Source organism: Thyridium curvatum (genome assembly GCF_004353045.1).
Source record: "Thyridium curvatum strain D216 chromosome Unknown NODE_45_length_338668_cov_82.209118, whole genome shotgun sequence".
NCBI classification, from domain to species: domain Eukaryota; kingdom Fungi; phylum Ascomycota; class Sordariomycetes; order Thyridiales; family Thyridiaceae; genus Thyridium; species Thyridium curvatum.
Window position 1 is genome coordinate 282,534 of NW_022156800.1, and position 17,728 is coordinate 300,261.

At 53.5% G+C, this 17,728-nt stretch overlaps 7 protein-coding genes across 7 annotated transcripts; 4 read left to right on the forward strand and 3 right to left on the reverse strand.

The window, feature by feature from the left end:
- Positions 1-494: 494 nt before the first annotated feature.
- E0L32_007436 (uncharacterized protein) lies at positions 495-2,517 on the forward strand (the record flags this gene model as incomplete). Its single annotated transcript, XM_031142180.1, has 9 exons — positions 495-539; positions 599-947; positions 1,006-1,086; positions 1,141-1,305; positions 1,363-1,487; positions 1,544-1,623; positions 1,672-1,820; positions 1,882-2,008; positions 2,067-2,517. 9 exons carry the CDS (start codon positions 495-497, stop codon positions 2,515-2,517), a joined length of 1,572 nt encoding a protein of 523 aa, XP_030993649.1.
- Positions 2,518-3,117: 600 nt separating this feature from the next.
- On the forward strand, positions 3,118-4,764 carry E0L32_007437 (uncharacterized protein; the record flags this gene model as incomplete). The annotated part of the gene is made up of 4 exons (XM_031142181.1): positions 3,118-3,572; positions 3,636-4,530; positions 4,587-4,693; positions 4,749-4,764. 4 exons carry the CDS (start codon positions 3,118-3,120, stop codon positions 4,762-4,764), a joined length of 1,473 nt encoding a protein of 490 aa, XP_030993650.1.
- A 610-nt stretch (positions 4,765-5,374) lies between these two features.
- Positions 5,375-6,899, forward strand: E0L32_007438 (uncharacterized protein; the record flags this gene model as incomplete). Its single annotated transcript, XM_031142182.1, has 4 exons — positions 5,375-5,691; positions 5,757-5,851; positions 5,914-6,502; positions 6,572-6,899. 4 exons carry the CDS (start codon positions 5,375-5,377, stop codon positions 6,897-6,899), a joined length of 1,329 nt encoding a protein of 442 aa, XP_030993651.1.
- Positions 6,900-7,079: 180 nt separating this feature from the next.
- On the reverse strand, positions 7,080-8,302 carry E0L32_007439 (uncharacterized protein; the record flags this gene model as incomplete). The annotated part of the gene is made up of 4 exons (XM_031142183.1): positions 7,080-7,132; positions 7,187-7,359; positions 7,420-7,484; positions 7,565-8,302. 4 exons carry the CDS (start codon positions 8,300-8,302, stop codon positions 7,080-7,082), a joined length of 1,029 nt encoding a protein of 342 aa, XP_030993652.1.
- A 1,038-nt stretch (positions 8,303-9,340) lies between these two features.
- On the forward strand, positions 9,341-10,406 carry E0L32_007440 (uncharacterized protein; the record flags this gene model as incomplete). The annotated part of the gene is made up of 3 exons (XM_031142184.1): positions 9,341-9,726; positions 9,786-10,229; positions 10,292-10,406. The coding sequence occupies 3 exons, from the start codon at positions 9,341-9,343 to the stop codon at positions 10,404-10,406; spliced, it is 945 nt and encodes a 314-aa protein (XP_030993653.1).
- Positions 10,407-10,670: 264 nt separating this feature from the next.
- On the reverse strand, positions 10,671-12,344 carry E0L32_007441 (uncharacterized protein; the record flags this gene model as incomplete). The annotated part of the gene is made up of 1 exon (XM_031142185.1): positions 10,671-12,344. One exon carries the CDS (start codon positions 12,342-12,344, stop codon positions 10,671-10,673), a length of 1,674 nt encoding a protein of 557 aa, XP_030993654.1.
- An 826-nt stretch (positions 12,345-13,170) lies between these two features.
- E0L32_007442 (uncharacterized protein) lies at positions 13,171-14,970 on the reverse strand (the record flags this gene model as incomplete). The annotated part of the gene is made up of 4 exons (XM_031142186.1): positions 13,171-13,579; positions 13,642-13,723; positions 13,793-14,539; positions 14,589-14,970. 4 exons carry the CDS (start codon positions 14,968-14,970, stop codon positions 13,171-13,173), a joined length of 1,620 nt encoding a protein of 539 aa, XP_030993655.1.
- Positions 14,971-17,728: the final 2,758 nt, after the last annotated feature.

Consider the following 17,728-nt stretch of genomic DNA (forward strand, 5'->3'; position numbering starts at 1 on the left):
TCAGCACAATCTCAAAGGGAGTTCTTATTCATACTCAATCAGGTCGAGTGCTGCTAAACATCATTCGAGAGATCGGCAGCCATGCATCGGTTGTTGAGCAAGGAGCTGACCTTGAATGCGGGGAATAATATCCAACCAATATGGGGTATGGCGTTTGGGGTAAGGCCCAGAACTATGGGTTGTCTCGGTGGATAGACTGGGGGGGGGGGGTCTGGTGTCTCCAGCCTGGGCTATTCCTTAGTCCAAGTTGGTCGTCCCCAGGATAACAAGAAACAACCTGACCATCGGTTATTCGACGCCGAGCCCAGTCCTAAGGGGCTACCCCAGAGACGGTAGCCTTCTTTGTTAGTCTGCGCCTGGGCTTTGGGTATATATCGTTGCCAGGCCTCTGATACGAGCAGACTATGCTTTTGCGTGTAACAGTGTTAGTTGAATATTGTGACTTTCATTGCACGGAGAAAACCAATCTATAATCGAAACTACTACTTCCGACCATGGCAGGGAAGGGAGCTCAGAAGATCACTGGTTTCAACCTTTCAGTAGGTTACAGTTGACAACGACCACCCGCTTCTTCGTCAACTAACTCTGTCTTGTGTAGATTATCCTGGCTCTCTGTTTAGGCAGTTTGACCTATGGATATGCATTCAGCGTTACATCTACCACTCTTGGCCAGCAAAGCTGGTTCGACTATTTCGATCTCACCCAGGACAAGAAGGATGCCGATCGATATGCGTACACCAACCGAATCATCGGTGCGATGAACGCGTGTTTCGGTGTGGGCGGCTTCTTGGGAGCTATCTTCATCGGGTGGGCTTGTGACAGATTTGGACGCAAAGTGTCTCTTATGATTGCAACCCCCATTGCCATTCTCGGTGGTGCTTTGCAAGGTGGTGCGGCGCACATCGCCATGTTTCTCATCGGCCGTATCCTCGGAGGCTTCTCTGTTGGTAGGTGACCCTTGCCTCATCGGTTGAATTTCAAGGTAAAACTGACCCATACTCGTAGGTATCCTCATCGTGCTCGTGCCTCTTTTCCAATCCGAAATTGCACCTCCTGCAAGCCGTGGATTTTTAGTGTCGCAGCACGGTACGTGTACCCAGCCCCCAACACCTAATCTCCTTCATTTACTTATATGGATAGGTGTCGTTGTCGTTACGGGTTATGCGATCGCAGCTTGGATCGGTGTGGCTTGCTATTTCTCGACGAACCATGCCTTCCAGTGGCGGTTCCCCCTCAGTATTCAGTCGCTATGGCCGTTGATCATGTTGATACTCTCCCCGTTCCTACCGGAATCACCGCGATGGCGTAAGTAACTCTCTTCGGCACAAGCTCTTTGACGCTTCTCTGACAAAGGCCCCGTAGTCTTGATGAAGGATCGCAACGACGAGGCATGGCAAACGGTGCTCAAGCTCCACTCCAGCGGCATAGAAGACAATTCAGACTCCACGGCTTTTGCCAAAGAAGAATTTTACCAGATGACGATGCAGGTCAATAGAGACCGAGCGATTGCGGCCAATGAGACGGTCTGGACTCTTTTCTCCAGGCCCTCCTACCGCAAGAGAATGCTGTGCGCGTTCATGACCATGTTTGGCACAGAGTCAACTGGGATTTTGGTGATTTACAGTAAGTAATCAAACACTGCCGCAAAGGCAATACTCTTCTAACTTGAAGATCAGACTACAGTGTTCTGCTTTACCAGGGCCTCGGATTTACAGTCACACTGTCCTTGATTCTCGCCGCTTGCTACGTGACGGTTGCAGCTATCGGTAACTACATCAACTCTGTTTTGATCGACCATGTTGGTAGACGATTGTTGCTGGGTGAGTCCCACTCGTTATTGACAGAACAAGGCACAAGATTCTAATTTGGACTACATTCTAGTCGTCGGCATGACTGGATGCTTGATCAGCACATGCTGTTTGGCCGCAATGACAGCCCAATACACCGGCACCGACAACGAGGCAGGGCTCCGCGCTGGTGTCTTTTTCATGTTTCTCTTTGTTGGATTGTAAGTTGGCCTCTACCAGACCACTTCTGTGTTGAACCTAACTGAAATGAAACCGCAGCTACGGTTGCTGCTTGGATGCAACGAGCTATGTCTTCTGCGCCGAGATATTCCCGACCCACATCCGTGCGAGGGGCCTGGGCTTTGGCGTTGCCATCTTGTTCCTCACCGTGATCGTGTATCTGGAGGCTGCACCCACGGCGTTTGCGGAGGTCGGGTGGAAGTATTACCTGTTGTTCATCATTCTTACTGCGATCAACGTCCCTATCGTCTGGTACCTGTTTCCGGAGACGACGGGCCTGACACTGGAGGAGATTGGCGAGAAGTTTGGCGACGAGGTTGCGGTCTACATCACTGGGCTTACTGACGACCAGAAGGCCGAGCTGGACCAGCGCATTGTCATCGAGAAGGAGGGTGGAAACGCAGCCGCAGCTCATGTGGAGGAGAAGCGGCAGGACGGCGGGTCAGGATCAAGCGGTGATATTGAGATGAGGTCTGGCACCGTGGTCTAGACTGCCCGGCCAGCTGTAACACTGCACGGTATCTTGTAAACTGCTAGTATGCTTTATAGTTCATCCCTTGAATAGGATATTGGGACATGTAGCGAAGAGAATTGACCATTTGGAAGACTTGACCTTCATCTCGCCCCACCCAGCCGGTGTCGAGAATGCCGGTTTTCACGGAATGCTCTCTCAGACTTGCGGGCTACAAGATTACGTTATTGCACCACATCGATGGAACAAGTGACACGTCTTACCCAAGTAATGAGTCCTAGCTTCGAGTGTTACCCCGCGGTGTCCCCATCACGACCAATTTTGTTGTGGATGGTCAGTTCATCCCGCGCTCTGTTCCCCGGATCGACCATCGGGAACCATCCGCCGAAAGTGGGCCAACCAATCACTCCGAGATTCGCATCCCCTCACGCCCTGTCCGATCAACCTCGCAGAAACGTTGGAACAGACACATCAAATGCCAAAGGACCACCCTTGTTAGCGTCAAGAAGCTCATAGCTAAGAGCATGAAGAGCAATACGGAGACCAAGGGTTTCAATCAGTCCCAAGCCAAAGACATCCTACCACCAAGTCAGCAAGCACAGCGCAGGTCACGCAAAGATGGGTAGCTTCAAGGTACCAACACCCTCAGAGCTGACCAAGTTCTACATCAACGGCGAGTACGTCAACGCCAGCGGCAGCGAGGTATTCACAGTCATCAACCCAAAAGATGGTTCTGTTATCTCGGAGAAGTTGCCTGTAGCGACAGCAAAAGATGTGGACACTGCTGTCGAGGCCGCTGAGGCAGCGTTCTCCGGAGAGTGGAGCGAGTTTACCAACGCTCAGCGCTCACAGTGCTTGAACAAACTTGCCAGTCTCCTAGAAGAGCATCTTGAGGATATCCTCAAGCTGGACTCCCTCAGCAGTGGCAACCCGGTCTCACTGATCCCGACCCGAGAGAAGGCATACATCGTCAATGGGCTGAGGTATTTCGCCGGGTGGGCGGACAAGCAGGCAGGCCAATACATGCCGGATGACGATGGTTTCGTCAAGCTCGTTCGACACGAGCCTCTAGGGTGAGTCTTTGGGGTGTTCATACCGGCAATTACGGCTAGAAGCTGACTTGATTCGACCGACAGAGTGTGCGCAGCCGTATGCCCTTTCAACGCTCCGATAGCGACAATGTTCTTCAAGGTCGGCCCAGCCCTCGCGACCGGTAACACCATCATCGTCAAGCCCTCCGAGAAAACACCGTTTGGCACCATGGCTATCGGCCCGCTCTTTGAGCTCGCTGGCATCCCGAAGGGCGTCGTACAGGTTCTCACGGGGGCGGGGAGCACCGGTGCGCTTCTCGCGAGCCACATGCGCATCCGCAAGATTAGCTTTACGGGCAGTGTGCCGACCGGCAAGAAGATTCAGGTGGCAGCGGCGCAGAGTAACCTGAAGCGCGTGACCCTGGAGCTGGGCGGGAAGAGCCCTGCCGTGGTCTTCGAAGATGCCAACCTTGACAATGCGCTGACGTGGACCGTCAACGCGATCATGGCTCGATCAGGGCAAGTCTGTGTCGCGGCTTCGCGTGTCTATGTGCAAAAGTCAATCGTGGAAAAGTTCGTTGAGGGCTACGTCCAAAAGATGAAGGCTGCTGCTGAGAAGATGGGCGATCCTTCGCAAGAGGATACTGCATACGGGCCGCTCGTAGACAAGCTGGCCTATGAGAGGGTACAAAAGATGATTGAACGCGGCAAGAAAGAAGCTACACTGGCTACCGGCGGTGGAACGCTGGGCAAGGATGGATATTTCATCGAGCCGACGGTCTTTGTCAACCCGCAGGCTAATGCACAGATCCTGCACGATGAGGTGTTTGGTCCTGTCTCTGTCATCATACCTTTTGAGACGGAACAAGAGGTCATCAAGAAGGCCAACGATACTGAATACGGTCTTATGGCGGGAGTCTTTACAAGAGATGTTACTCGGGCTCTTCGAGTGTCTTCGAAACTGGATGCCGGCGTTGTTGGTGTCAACTGCGTTAGTGTGGTATGTCGCTCATTTCTTCCCACTAACCATTGTGTATCATCTAACCTTGATCACAGATGAACGTCGTGGCTCCATTTGGAGGCAAGAAGCAGTCTGGGCTCGGACGCGAGTTTAGTTCAGAAGTGCTTCGTGCCTACACTGAACCTAAGACCGTGCTGATCAAGTAGGTTAAAACTCCAAGTAAATTCTATGGCGCATGATATCTAACTATCTCCCAGCATGAAGTCAGAATGAATAGACCAATCCCGTTCTAGGCAGTGGGTGGCAATCGAGATCTTTGTAGAGTTTATCAGACAGTCTACGTAGTAATACATCGGGTACATGAATCACATAATCTACATCGTCGTACGCCTTGATTTGACTCGAGATCCTCGCATATCCTCACATGTGCCGAGCATGAAGCATCACAGCGTGACAGAGCCCCCAACCTGTGAATATTCCTTTTACCTAGCATGCGTCTCTAGTCACGACAGACCCATCCTCCTAGTTGTGGGGAATCTTGGATGCACTGAGGGGGGAACTTGGGGCCGGCGTGGAGAGCACCGAAACCCCAAACACTTCTCCACAATTTGCAGCCACTCTCCATCTCGGTCATTACAATCCGCGGATTACTCCTCCTGAGAGCTTCCGCCCAGTAACGACTAGCTCAATGTTAGCTAGTCTTGGGACGAGCTATGGAATCCCATAGTGTGTCACACAATCAAGTCTTTCCCCCGAGCGAGGAGGGGATGCGGTAGCGGGTATATGACCTTTGCGCCGTCTCGGCTTTGCTGCATATCGCATGTTCATATTCGTTTGACTGCGCATTGCGTGCCCTTAAAGCGAGTCTAGCTCTTCAAAGACCATGGCCGGAACACCAGAGTTGGTACAGTCCAACGGCATCTTCCACGGCTTGCCCGTGTATCCCGACGATGCCTCCCACCAAAACCTCACCGCCATCGTTACAGGCGCCACTGGCATCTCGGGTTACCATATGCTGAAAGTCCTCTGTGCTGCACCCGAGCGATGGTCAAAGATATACACCCTCTCACGGCGACCTCCTCCGGATTACTTCTACAAGGAGCTGGGTGAAGGCGCAAGCCGCATCGAACATGTTGAAGCCGACTTCCTGGCGGGCCCGGAGACATTGGCCAAGACGATACAGGCGGTGGTGAAGAAAGTGTAAGTCGGGCACTCTATGTTTTGAAAATGGTATGAAATATAAATGCTAAGCTGTACTATCATAGTGATCACGTCTTCTTCTTCTCCTACATGCAGCCAGCCATGAAGGGCGGCGTGCTGGGGATGTGGTCCGAGGCAGACGAGTTGGCGAGAGTCAATGGTATGAGCGCCTATCCAGTATATTCGGGCTGTTCTCGCACGTTATTAACGACTTCACGATAGGTGAGCTGATCGCAAACTTTCTCGGAGCATTGAAGTTGGCGAATCTAGTCCCGAACCGATTCCTGCTGCAGACAGGAGCCAAGCACTATGGCTTCCACATTGGTCCAGCGACCAACCCATCATTCGAGAGTGATCCCAGGGTCCTCCTCGAGAACAACTTTTACTATCCTCAAGAAGATTCCCTGGCCAAGTTCTGCTCGGAGACCGGCGCTCAGTGGAATGTGGTTAGGCCATCGTATATCATCGGCGCTGTACGGGACAATTTCCTCAACCACATGGTCGGCATCGGGGTCTATGCAGCTGTTCAGGCCAAGCTTGGCCGGCCCGTCCAGTTCCCGGGAGATTACATCGCATGGGATAGGGAGTTCTGTCAGAGCACTGCGATTATGAACGCATATCTGGAAGAGTGGGCCGTCCTCAACCCCAAAGCCGGCAACGAGGCGTTCAATGCTCAGGACGGACTTCCTTTCACCTGGGGTCGTCTTTGGCCTTATCTTGGAAAGTGGTACGGCACAAGCTGGACCCCGCCTGAAGATGACCCTGCCAAGTACAAGGTTGTCGAATCTCGATGGAAGGAAACACCACGAGGGTAGGTCCATGGTCGGCTTTCCGTCAGATATGCCTTGATCATGAGTGCTTGAATGCTAACAAATTGCAGCTATGGCCCAAAGGGAGAGACTAGAATCTCGTTTAGTCTACACGAATGGTCCGAAGATCCGGAGGTACAAAAGGCGTGGAAAGAGCTCTCTGAAGAACATGGCCTGCTCGTAGACCACTTCAAGGATGCGGCGCGTCGGGCCCAGGTCTTTGCGATGAGCGACTCCTCGATCATTGGCGGATGGGCTCTTTCACTCAGTATGAGAAAGGCTCGAAAGATGGGCTTCCACGGCAGCGTAGACTCTTACGAGTCTATGTTTGATACCCTGAGGGATCTGGCGAAATTGAAAGTGGTGCCACCTCTGGCAGTGGCAGAATACGTTGAGTGATTGGACTTAGCAAAGAGCTTTCTACTTCAATTATGAGATAGACACAATACAGAGAATAGTAGGCTTAGGTCTGCAGAATATGTTCTGTTCAACACCATGAGGCTCTCAGATTATCTTTCTGAGCATTAAAGCCCTCACCCATAAGAAGTCATAATTAATATCGTTTGCTGATAGAGCGCCCTACTGGCTGCTGGGCATATCAACCATGGCCCCTCCAGGAATTTGCTCCAGCCCTAGAAGTGTGTTAATTAGATGCTACTATCCATATAAGAATTTTGATGACTCACATCCATCTACATTCTCCACTGCTCTCTGGGGCAGAGTACACTTCATCGCTTCTTCCGAGGTTTGAGTCTTGAGCTCGGCGCAGACTGCATTGTTGCAGCGAGCATTGAGAGCACGCTGGAGCGAATCACCCTTCCAACCGAAAACATAATCGCCGTGCTGGGTGAAACCAGTACTGATAGGACCTTGCCTTAGTATCTCTTAAACTATCTCGGGTGGGAATACAATGACTCACCTGTCTCCTGTGCTCCACACAAATGGCTGGGAGCCATCTTCAGGCCAGAGTTCACGGTCATTGAACTGAGTTGTCTAGTTGAGCTCATTCATCAGTACCAAGGAAACCACTTTCTGGGAAGAGGTTCCAAGCAGTTTCTACTCACATCCCACATAACCTCGTACATAATCTGAGGCAGCCGGACGGGATGGCTCGATGGGCATTCGCCTACGGATTCGAATGTGCCTTTAGCCGGGTACGCGACATGGCTCTTATGATCAGGACTGTCGGTGTTCACACCATCCCAGCAGGTGGGAAAAGTGATGGTCGTGCGTATGCCTCCCTTGCAGAACCCTTTCGGCAACTCCTTGGTATCTACTGCCGATGTGCACGGGGCGCCGCCCTGGTCATAGCCGGCACCGAGGCAACGATGGCAGAGCTGCCGCTGCTGGTCCTTGCCCGACTTCAGGGCAGCGTCGCCCACAAGCATACGGAAGCCAGGTTTGAATGCCGTTACGTTGGTCTTGCCGTCGTAGGGCGGGATGTAATAGACTGTGATGCCGCCGTCGCCGCGGAGCCCTACGTTGGGGAACTGGGGGACGCGCTTGTAGGTACCGTTGCGAGCACGGAAGTACAGTACGGCGGTCCAGTAGTTGGAGAAGTCCTCGGCGAACGTGCAGCTGGTGCAGGTCGAGTTCTTGACAAGGTCGTGTGCGGCCGGGTCCATGTTGGCCGTGAACGAGTTGCCACCGACGATCTGGTGCACGTGCGGAGAGCCGACGATGCCTGGGTTGACGAGAGGGTCGAGACGCTCAATGACGAGTTGCGAGCAGCCGAAGCGGATCATGGACTGCGCAACGCACTGCTGGGCCACGAGGCCCAGCATCATGATCTTGGAGAGCATTTTGAGTTACGCCGGTCGAAAAGCTCTTGATCCCTTGCGTGTGAAGATTCTTCAAGCTTCAAAGAGAAAAGTTAGAGACACTAGGGGGCTCATCCGTACCGGGTTAGCAATAGCTAAATACGGAAAACCCGTTGCCATCGCGGCATTCGCCCAGCCCGCAGTGCGCCTCAGCTGTTTGTACTATAGCCTGCAAGTTGGCCATCTCATAAAGTTATTAATTAATCTCTGTGGGGCGTGAAGACATGGTAGACCTCTCTGCATCCGTGATTGGAGCGGCCGCTTATCTCGGGATGGGATACTATTGCGAGAAGTTAGTCCGGGTTGGTTACTCCTTTAGCCTAGAAGAGAGCTTCGGCAGTTGTGGGAAAGCAAGGCTGAAGTTCCTGAGACTCATCATACCAACAATGACAATGTCAGTAACGGCATCGCATCGAGATATCTTCTTGGCTTGATCGACGACTGGCTATCATTCGATCAGGGTAAAAACAGAAGTTTAATGCCTAGCCAAGCCTCCCAGCCACACGACATGGCAAGACGCGTCCCTCTCTGCGCCCACGGTCGGATACATAATATAGAGATGTGTTATGATCTAGTGTGTTATGATCTACATCCACCAATTTCGCCAACGCAGACGTTGTGGGCATGCACTGGTCGCTAAGACTGTATCCAGAACAGCACGATGTCTTGCGGACCACGTTATCTTTGCCTCACCGGCTTCTGTAAGACATTTTCTCTCACTCTTCTGCCACTGCGATTTCTCATTCTATGTTCCATACTGTATGTCCATCCGTCATTTAGCCAAATATATCGAGGTACCATCCACCCATTCAAGAGTAACTATTTGGCTTGGCCGCTCTGAGATCTCCGAAGCGGCAGAATTCAAATTATTGCCGGGAAGCCTGCAATTCTCGGCGAGATTCTTCCTGGGAGGAATACCGCTGGCGACCGTCCTTATAATCAGCGAGGTCGAAGGATCTCTCATGCTTTTCAGATGCTAGAAACCAACGTTGAGGACACAAGTTGCGGCCCTATAGCAACATGGCGAGAATTGTAGCGATCTCCGTGATAACTCTAGCCTGCTGCCTCGGAACAGACGCCGCTCGCCGATGCGGGCAGGGTGGCACGGCGACTACATTTAACTGGCGCATCGGTGATGGGCGATACGACGGGCCCGATCCAGCAAAGAAGGACGGCTTGTCGACGATAGCTTTCAGCATCACCCCGAGTTATGCATTATTTGAATGCGTCGCCCAATGGCCGGAAGCGTGGGCGGGCTGGTATGAAGGTGGTCAGGAGATCATCTGGAGCGACTGTATTTGGACCGGCAATGCCGGTACAACTGACACGACAATATCCTTTGCCCTGGATTGGAAGAAGCAAATGATGTATGTCTCGCATACATATGCCTGCTCGGACAAACAAGGGTATGTAGTGGAAGGCTCCCTCTGTTCTGGATCTATGAATGACACAGACTCTGCCGCAGGACATCCGGTTTAGCTCTCGGACAAGTCGAAATAAAAATGGACTGCAACAAGACCGAGGACAGCTGCATACTGCAACCGAAGCCCGTCACATTCAAGACAACGGCTCAACCTGCCCGACTGGCCGCGGACGCCGAATGCGCTGAAAACTCCAAGCGGTATCAATCGTGGGAGCTGGACGACTGGCTGCGGAATTTTGAGATGGGGCCCGGGTCTGAGGCTCCCGGGGTTGAGAACGCGCCTACGAATGATACTGGACCGTCCTTTACATTGAAGAGTATAGCAAACGCGGATCAGCTCAAATGCGCGCCCACCGGGAAAGAGAATGGCACATTTGTCGGCACTTGCAAGCCTGCCAGCGGTGATTCTGGAACGACAGCCGAGTTCCAGTTCGATCCAGACCTGGACATGCTCACTGTGACTCAAACATGGAACTGTGGCAGTTCGTAAGTAACTCAAGATATTACATTGTCCGGGAATGCTCTTACTAAGTCGAAAATTGAATCAGATCACCCTTCAACGCTACAGGGATTGGCTATGTTCAGGCTGGATGTGATCGCCACGGCAAGCAATACACCTGCACGATGGACTATCCTGTCTGGATTGGGGGAAAGCCAGCATAGTGGGATTTAATAGAAGTTAATGAGAACCCCTATAGACTTGCTATACAGTGGTTAAAGACAGTCGGAGATGTCACTGAGTTTACTCGCTATGTATTGACCACAACTGCGACTCGACTTCACACATTTAGCTTTGTTCTTTTCGCTGAACTTCCTTATATTCGATGAGCACGAAACAACCCTAAACTCCCAATCCCAATTAGATCAGAAACGCCCAAATCTAAGATCAACTACCCTGCGACTCATCAAGAGACTCTGGAAGATTCATCAAGAAGAGGCGTCGTCCACCCGATACACCTCATCCGGCGTCGCCCAAGCTGGATAGACACGAGTCTGCTCAGCCACCTCCCAGGCTACGGCGGCAGTAAAATTCTCCAGTGACAGCCGCACCTGCGGCTGGCCGTCATCCGCAATCTCCACATTGTCCTCACGCTCCAAAAGTTGTTTTTCCATCTGTTCGTTCCACTGCCGCCGCCGAAGTGCCTCTGCCTCCTGGATATCCGCCGCCATTTGCCTGCGCCTGGCTTCCGGCGCGTCAGAGCTGGCAAGATCCTGCAGAAGCTCATCCTTCTCTTGTCTCGACATCTCGTTCCACCTATCCCCGACCCACTCCCTAACCAGAGGGTCGTGCTGGGGCCACCAGCTCTGCCAGCCGTCGCGCTCTGCGCGGCGGGGATCGGGCGCCTCGCGGGCCTGCCGCTCCCGGGCGGCGTGGTAGGCCACGGCCTCGGCGACAAGGAGCTGCTTGTTTTGGAGGTCGATTCCTAGCAGGGCAGCCAGTTCGGGACTGTACGGATTTTCGCCCTCCGGCTGAATCCCATGCGCTGCATGATCCTCTGCCGTCGGTGGCCTCCCTGGGGATCGCGCTGGACCAGCTGGAACCATATGGTCCTGCTGGTTCTGGACCGCGTCCCTTATCATCGCCTGATCCAGAGCGTCCCACTGTGCGTCAAGGTCCCCTCTTGGTAGGCCATCCGGCACCGGGGAAACAAGGTCTCCAGCGATTTCTTGCGCCTGATTTGCTGGCCCTCCAAGATTCTCTTGATGGCCAGGTGATCCATCCTGCTCATTCATGCCCGGATGATCATTCCCGGGACTCTCTACCCCCGCAGCACCACCGCCAGCATCGTCGAGGCCTTCTGGAGGATTCTGATATCTCTCCATCAAGCGAATGGCTGCGCTGGGTGGTGAGTATGAGCCCTCGGGTGAGGCAGGACTCACCTGACGGTCAACCACACCAGCGTCCGCTTCCTCCTCTTGGGCTGCCGGCTGAGGCTCGACGGGTTCTTGTACTGCGTCCGCTTGCTCCTCTTGGGCTGCCGGCTGAGGCTCGACGGGCTCTTGTGCCGCGTTCGCTTCCTCCTCTTGGGCTGCCGGCTGAGGCTCGACGGGTTCTTGTACTGCGTCCGCTTGCTCCTCTTGGGCTGCCGGCTGAGGCTCGACGGGCTCTTGTACTGCGTCCGCTTGCTCCTCTTGGGCTGCCGGCTGAGGCTCGACGGCTTCTTGTGCCGCGCCCTCTTGTTCCTGTGGCGAACCAGCACCATCAGCACTGGGGGTACTCTGTGCCCTCTTCCGCGCTCGCACTTTCTTCTTTCGGCGAGCTTTGGCAACCTTTTTCGCCTTTTTTGGAGCCTGCACCTCTGGTGAGGATTCCGGTTCAGGCTCTGGCAGCTGAGGCTCGACGACTTCTTGTGCCGCATCCTCCTCTTGCTCTCCCTGCGGCGAACCAGCACCATCAGCGCTTGGGGTACTCTGTGCCCTCTTCCGCGCTTGCACTTTCTTCTTTCGGCGAGCTTTGGCAACCTTTTTTCCCTTTTTCGGAGCCTGCGCCTCTGGCGAGGATCTGCTGCCAGCAGATCCCTCCGGCTCAGGCTCTGGCGTCGGGCTTGCCTTCTGGCGACCCTTTGCCCCAGGCCTAAGATTATATCTGTGTTGAGGCATGCTTTCTTCGTCTGCAAACCGCTTTATCGAAAGTGTCTTGAAGGTGTGTCGTATTTGGCTTGAGTGATCTGAATTAATGAGTACAAGTTTATTAGGAATGATGGAATGGTAGGTATTTATAATGGTATCACACTTCTCCTGTCAGGCTGACGAGACAGAAAAACTTTCTAGACAAAGAAAATAGATATGTATTTTCCGCTTCAGTATGGCTGTCGAAGAACAGGTTATAAATCTAGCGGCACACATCAAGCTGATCAGACAGAGAAGCTGTCTAGACAAAGAAAATAGGTATGTATTTCCCCCCTTTAGCATGGCTGTTGAAGAACAGTTTCTAATTTTAGCGGCACATATCAAACCACTGTTCGACAAGGCTCCTTTCTTAGTGTTTTATCTCTTGGTCGTTATTACAAAAACCTTTGTCTAAAGGGGAACTAAGCAGAAACATACATGAAAGAGAGCAACAGCATAGACAAAGGGATGAAATATTTCATGTCGCTAAACAATTCTACGAACTGACAAAGCTTGGGAGGAACTCAATCAGCAAAACAGACAAGGTACAATTTGATATGTTGGCCTTGAAGCAGTGTGATCAACGGGTTTGTATACAAATTGCATTCACAGGTAAACAGCACGGCGAGAAAGAACAAAGTTGAGTAGCTATGATATCTTAGATGACAAAATATGGAACTCCGCCCAGGCCTAAAAGAATGTGCAAGACTAATATGCAAATTTCCCAATTATGTATTCATCCCGTGCTCACTTGCTTAATTCTAACCACACCCCACTCCAATGACTTGACGACAAAGCGCGCTGGCCGCCCACACAATCACACTCTAAGCTCTGACTGCACTGATGCATAACCTTCCAAAATATTCTTTGTCCTCGCTTCGCTCCTCGGCTTAAAGGTCATGTGGTACGGGCTCGGCTCCAGGATGACGTGCGAGTTGGTCGCCTGCGTGTCGATGGGCACCTCCTTGCCGGTCGACGGGCACACCTTGGGCCCCATGTCGAACGCCCACAGGACGCTGGCGCCCGAGACGAAAAGCTCGTCGTCGGCGATGTCCTTGCCGAGGCAGGTCCGGCGGCCCCAGCCGAAGCTGTGCATCGAGGCGCCCTCGCGGAAGCTGGGGTACTTGGACAGCGGCTCCTGGTAGGTGGGCCAGCCGGGCTCGAGGTAGCGCTCCGGGTGGTAGTTCTCCGGGTCGGGGTACTTGGATTCGACGCGGTTGATGGACCTGGACGGATACATGTTAGAACTGCCCCCTAAGTGTTATTGTGATAACTGCGTCGGTCATACCATTCGCAGGCGAGGATGATGGTGTCCTTCTTGATCTCTACGCCCCGGAACTCGTCGTCGCGCTCAGCCTGATGCGGGACACCTGTCATGAGGAGAAACAATTAGCGTTGTGTAAAATAGACATCAGCTGTAGCAATGCCGTGATACTCACCCAGAGGGACACCAGATCGCCAGCGAACGGTCTCCTTAAGACATGCCCTGACAGTGGGGAGGTTCGGCATATCGTCGCAGGTCGGCATGCGGTCGCCGCAGACCCGGTCGATCTCCTCCTGCGCCTTCTTCTGCCACTGCGGGTGCAGCGCCATGGCCATGAGGAAGAACTTGAGCGGGCCCGAGATGGTCACGACGCCGACGAGGTTGAAGAAGCCGATCATGCAGCTCGCAAACACCTCCTGGTCCAGCTCCTGCTCGAGCTGCGGGTTGCCTTCCCTCTGCAGCTGCGCAAAGTACCGGTACGCCCACGTGTCGTCGGGCAGCTCGCCCCGCAGCATGCGCTGCTTGGCGAGGCGGTAGTTGCCGAGCCACCAGGCGCGCTGGCCGGCCTCGCGCTTGATCTCGAACTGCTTCCACGGGTTGACGAAGAAGGGCAGGTGCCAGAGCGGCGTCATGGTGTTGGTGATGGGGCCCGAGACGGACATGCAGTGCAGCGTCGTGTCGGCGCTGTTGCCGTTGGTGGGGCCCTGGGTCGCGTCGTCCCAGGCGAGGCGGCTCATGATGCGGCCGCAGTGCTCGCGGGTGCTGCAGAGGAAGCGCTGCGGGTCGAGCAGGAGCATGGCCAGGTAGCGGCGGGTCTCCTTCTCGATGTGCCCGTAGAAGTGCTGGCGGTGCGATTCTGCCATGGCCGCGTGGACCCATTTCCGTTGCTTGGACCAGGTGTCTGCGATGCTGTGTAAGTACGCTGCGCGCAGTGTAATTTGAGAGAGAGCTCATGTAGTGAGCTTACTTACCATGGCGGTCCATCAAGGCCACATAGGCTGGTCCGTCTTTGTGTTTGATCAAGGAGCGGATCTGCGGCCGGCCAGAGTAGATGTGGCCACGCTTGACAAGGAGCTCCTCGGCAACCTTCTCATCGGAGATGATGACAAAGGTCTGGCCGCCCATGGAAGTCTGGTAAATCGGCCCGTAAATGTCCGCCCACTCCTTGAACTTCAACCACATGGAGAACCGCGGCAGGTCATGGACACGGCCCACGATGGGGAACTGCCTCGGCCCCGGGAACTTGGCCTTGGGGGTGAACTTCTTCTTGCGCCATGATGTGATCTGCTGCACGGCGGAGAAGAGCAGGCTGGGGATAGCGAGGTAGAGCAGGATAAGTGCCAACCCCTCCATCTTGAGCAGCCCTGGCGGCGATCTCTCTCCCCTCTCTTGTTGAACGGGTTTCTTGTATGTAAGGAGTTCCGTATCAAGATGAAGGAGACTACGTGAGGAAAGCCCGGGCGAGGGAGACGTGCAGCAAGAGAATTCAGTGTCAAGGGGGGGCGGTCTCTGATACAAGCGCAGACCTTTGAATTACTTATAGCTCCGTTGAGCATGCAGGGGGTATGCAGAAGCCAGTTGACACGGCCCCCAAGCTGGACCAGAGCATTGGGTAAGCTCGCTTGGAGAATAAATAGAACAGGGGAGGCAAACGGCAGGTGTGGAGAGACCAAAAAAATCCAGGATAGATCCCTGACTCCAGGGAAAAGGCGAGGGATCCCGTTCTGCTCGGTGTCCCACTCACACAAGTCCCGGTTTTGGTCTCCATCTCCGCTAATAGGAGATTGTTGGAGAGTCCGTGATCGTGAGCTCAGTATCAGGCTGTTGAGTGGTGCTTATCCTGGGATGTGGGATGACCACATTGCCGACATAGTTTCCACTAAGATGGTGCCATGTTGTCTGCCCAAGGCCGAGCTTAGCTGCAGCGCTTGCCTCTTGCGCCGATCCCTGGCCACAGCGCATTCCTGCATAAGTGCCGGACGTCAGCTTGCAAGCTGAAAAGCCATAGACAAGGGCTAACAGATACACAAAGGAGCGACCCGAGTATCCGAGATATCACAAAGCCCAGCACGCCTCTTGTGTGCCACTATTCAGCCTATATGGACCTGACTGTCTCGGCTTAGTTGGCCACGGACCTCCTCAACCTCGTGGGTGCTGAAGAACCAGAGCGCCGGGACATTTTCCGCGAGACACGAGGTCAGCCTGGACGGCGGGTACCTCGAACTGAACAATAGTGTGCACGGCCGGGCGGCGGTGTTGGGCGTTGGGAACGGCAAAGCAACCCCCACCGGTACCCCGGACGTCAAGGAGGGGAGGACAGGGTCGGCGCCTCCTGGAGCCAGGGGGGTCAACCTGAGTGGCACAACCTACGATGCGCTATGGGTCAGAGCCGGGATCTAACGCATCCTTCTGAGCAACCTTATTCTATCGTGGGAAGAGTGTCCGACAGTCACGACATCACTAACCACTACTAAGTTGAGCACAGGACTGAGCTAGTTAGAACTTTCAAGAATGAGAATGTTTGTCATAGAATTAAAAGAGAAAACGACAAAAAACTAGCACTGCCTACCTGAGCTACGCTCAGCCATCGCATGCAGGTGGGAGAACTCAAGACAAGGATGCAGGAGGGTGGGGCAGATTGGACATTGCGGTTGGGGATGTCCGGAGGTGAATATACGCATACAGTACACCCCGCGCGCACTTTGGACGAACAGAAGCACAGCCGTTGGTCTGATTGCACAGTACATTCCATGCGTACCTAGGTATGCATGACCGAGATTCCCTGTCCGTGGCGGATAATCTTCCGAGGCAGGCGTTACGAAGAGATCGCTCGAGTCTATGGAAGATCTGGCCAAAGCGGCTGAGCCCAAGCACTGCTGGCATGGTACTTTCACGAGCATGTACTTCTTGGAGCTGATGTCAGAAACATGAAGCAATAGCGCCACAGGATACTGCATCCGTTGGGGCATGATTCGAGATCGTCGAGAACGGTTGTGAACCGGTCCCGAAGTTGTCCTTAAAGCGGTAGCCTGCCGCCATAGACCACCATCACGGTCCCGGGAAAGACTTTTAATGCAAGCTGTCACCCACACAGCACTATCAGGTCATATGTTACGCGATTTCGAAGGAAAGTTGGCTGCGTGGAGTCTGATGAGAGGCTAACAACTCGGTGGAGATAGATCACATTGTCATGGTACATGAGCGAGGTGTTTACAAGTTAGTCGTAGCTGCTTCAAAGAGCCAATACATATTCCGTTTACCTATTTTGGAAATATGAAACGGCGGCTGCCCTGAGAGCCCACTTGGGCGGTTGAACCGTAGAAGTCGTGGATGTGGATGAGAACCCGATAGGGTCAACCGTACAGAAACGAAGTCAACCCTAGGGCAAGCACGCACACTTCTGGACGACAGTTTTGGTGTCCTGCACAACGCATACATTTTCCGTTAGCAGGAACCATTCATAGCCCCGATCAGATGTGCGCACGAGGCCAGATCCTGCGGGACAGAAGATGGGTTGTGTGTTGTAAGCCTTCTGGTGTGGCCTAAGTCCTCATTTTCAGCTATAGAAGGACAGACTCGTGGGGAGTCTGTGACGGCATGGATGCAATGTATGACCTGGCACGCTGCGGTTATGTGGTGGTTCTCGACAGGTGAGAATAACGGCGACCGCTCATGCAGTCCGACGGTGTGGTGTTTCGAGTTTTGGCGCATCCTCCGATTGGATCCGCCCGACTTGCACAACGTCTAGCTACTGGTGACGCAAGGTACTCTCATGCCATAGATTTTGTTCAGCCAAAGAATAAGAAAAGGCCTCGCAGGAGTCGCATGTCCACCTGGATCAGAGTAGGCCCTGAAGCTGTATCATAATTCAGCCTTATGCCTGGTTGGTTCAGGGGCAACTCTCAAAGTCTGAAGGGGACCTAAGATCTAGAATTAATGAATCTCTCTGGTAGGACCGGATCTCGAACACACTGCATGTTGGCCAGCTAACTATCATGCATATGCATCCCAGGATGCACTGTTTCTTGGTCAAGGTCTGGGGTTGATCCTCCGAGAAGCGTCGATATCTCCCGAGTCTTGCCAGGCCATCCGGCTCGATGTACCTACAATA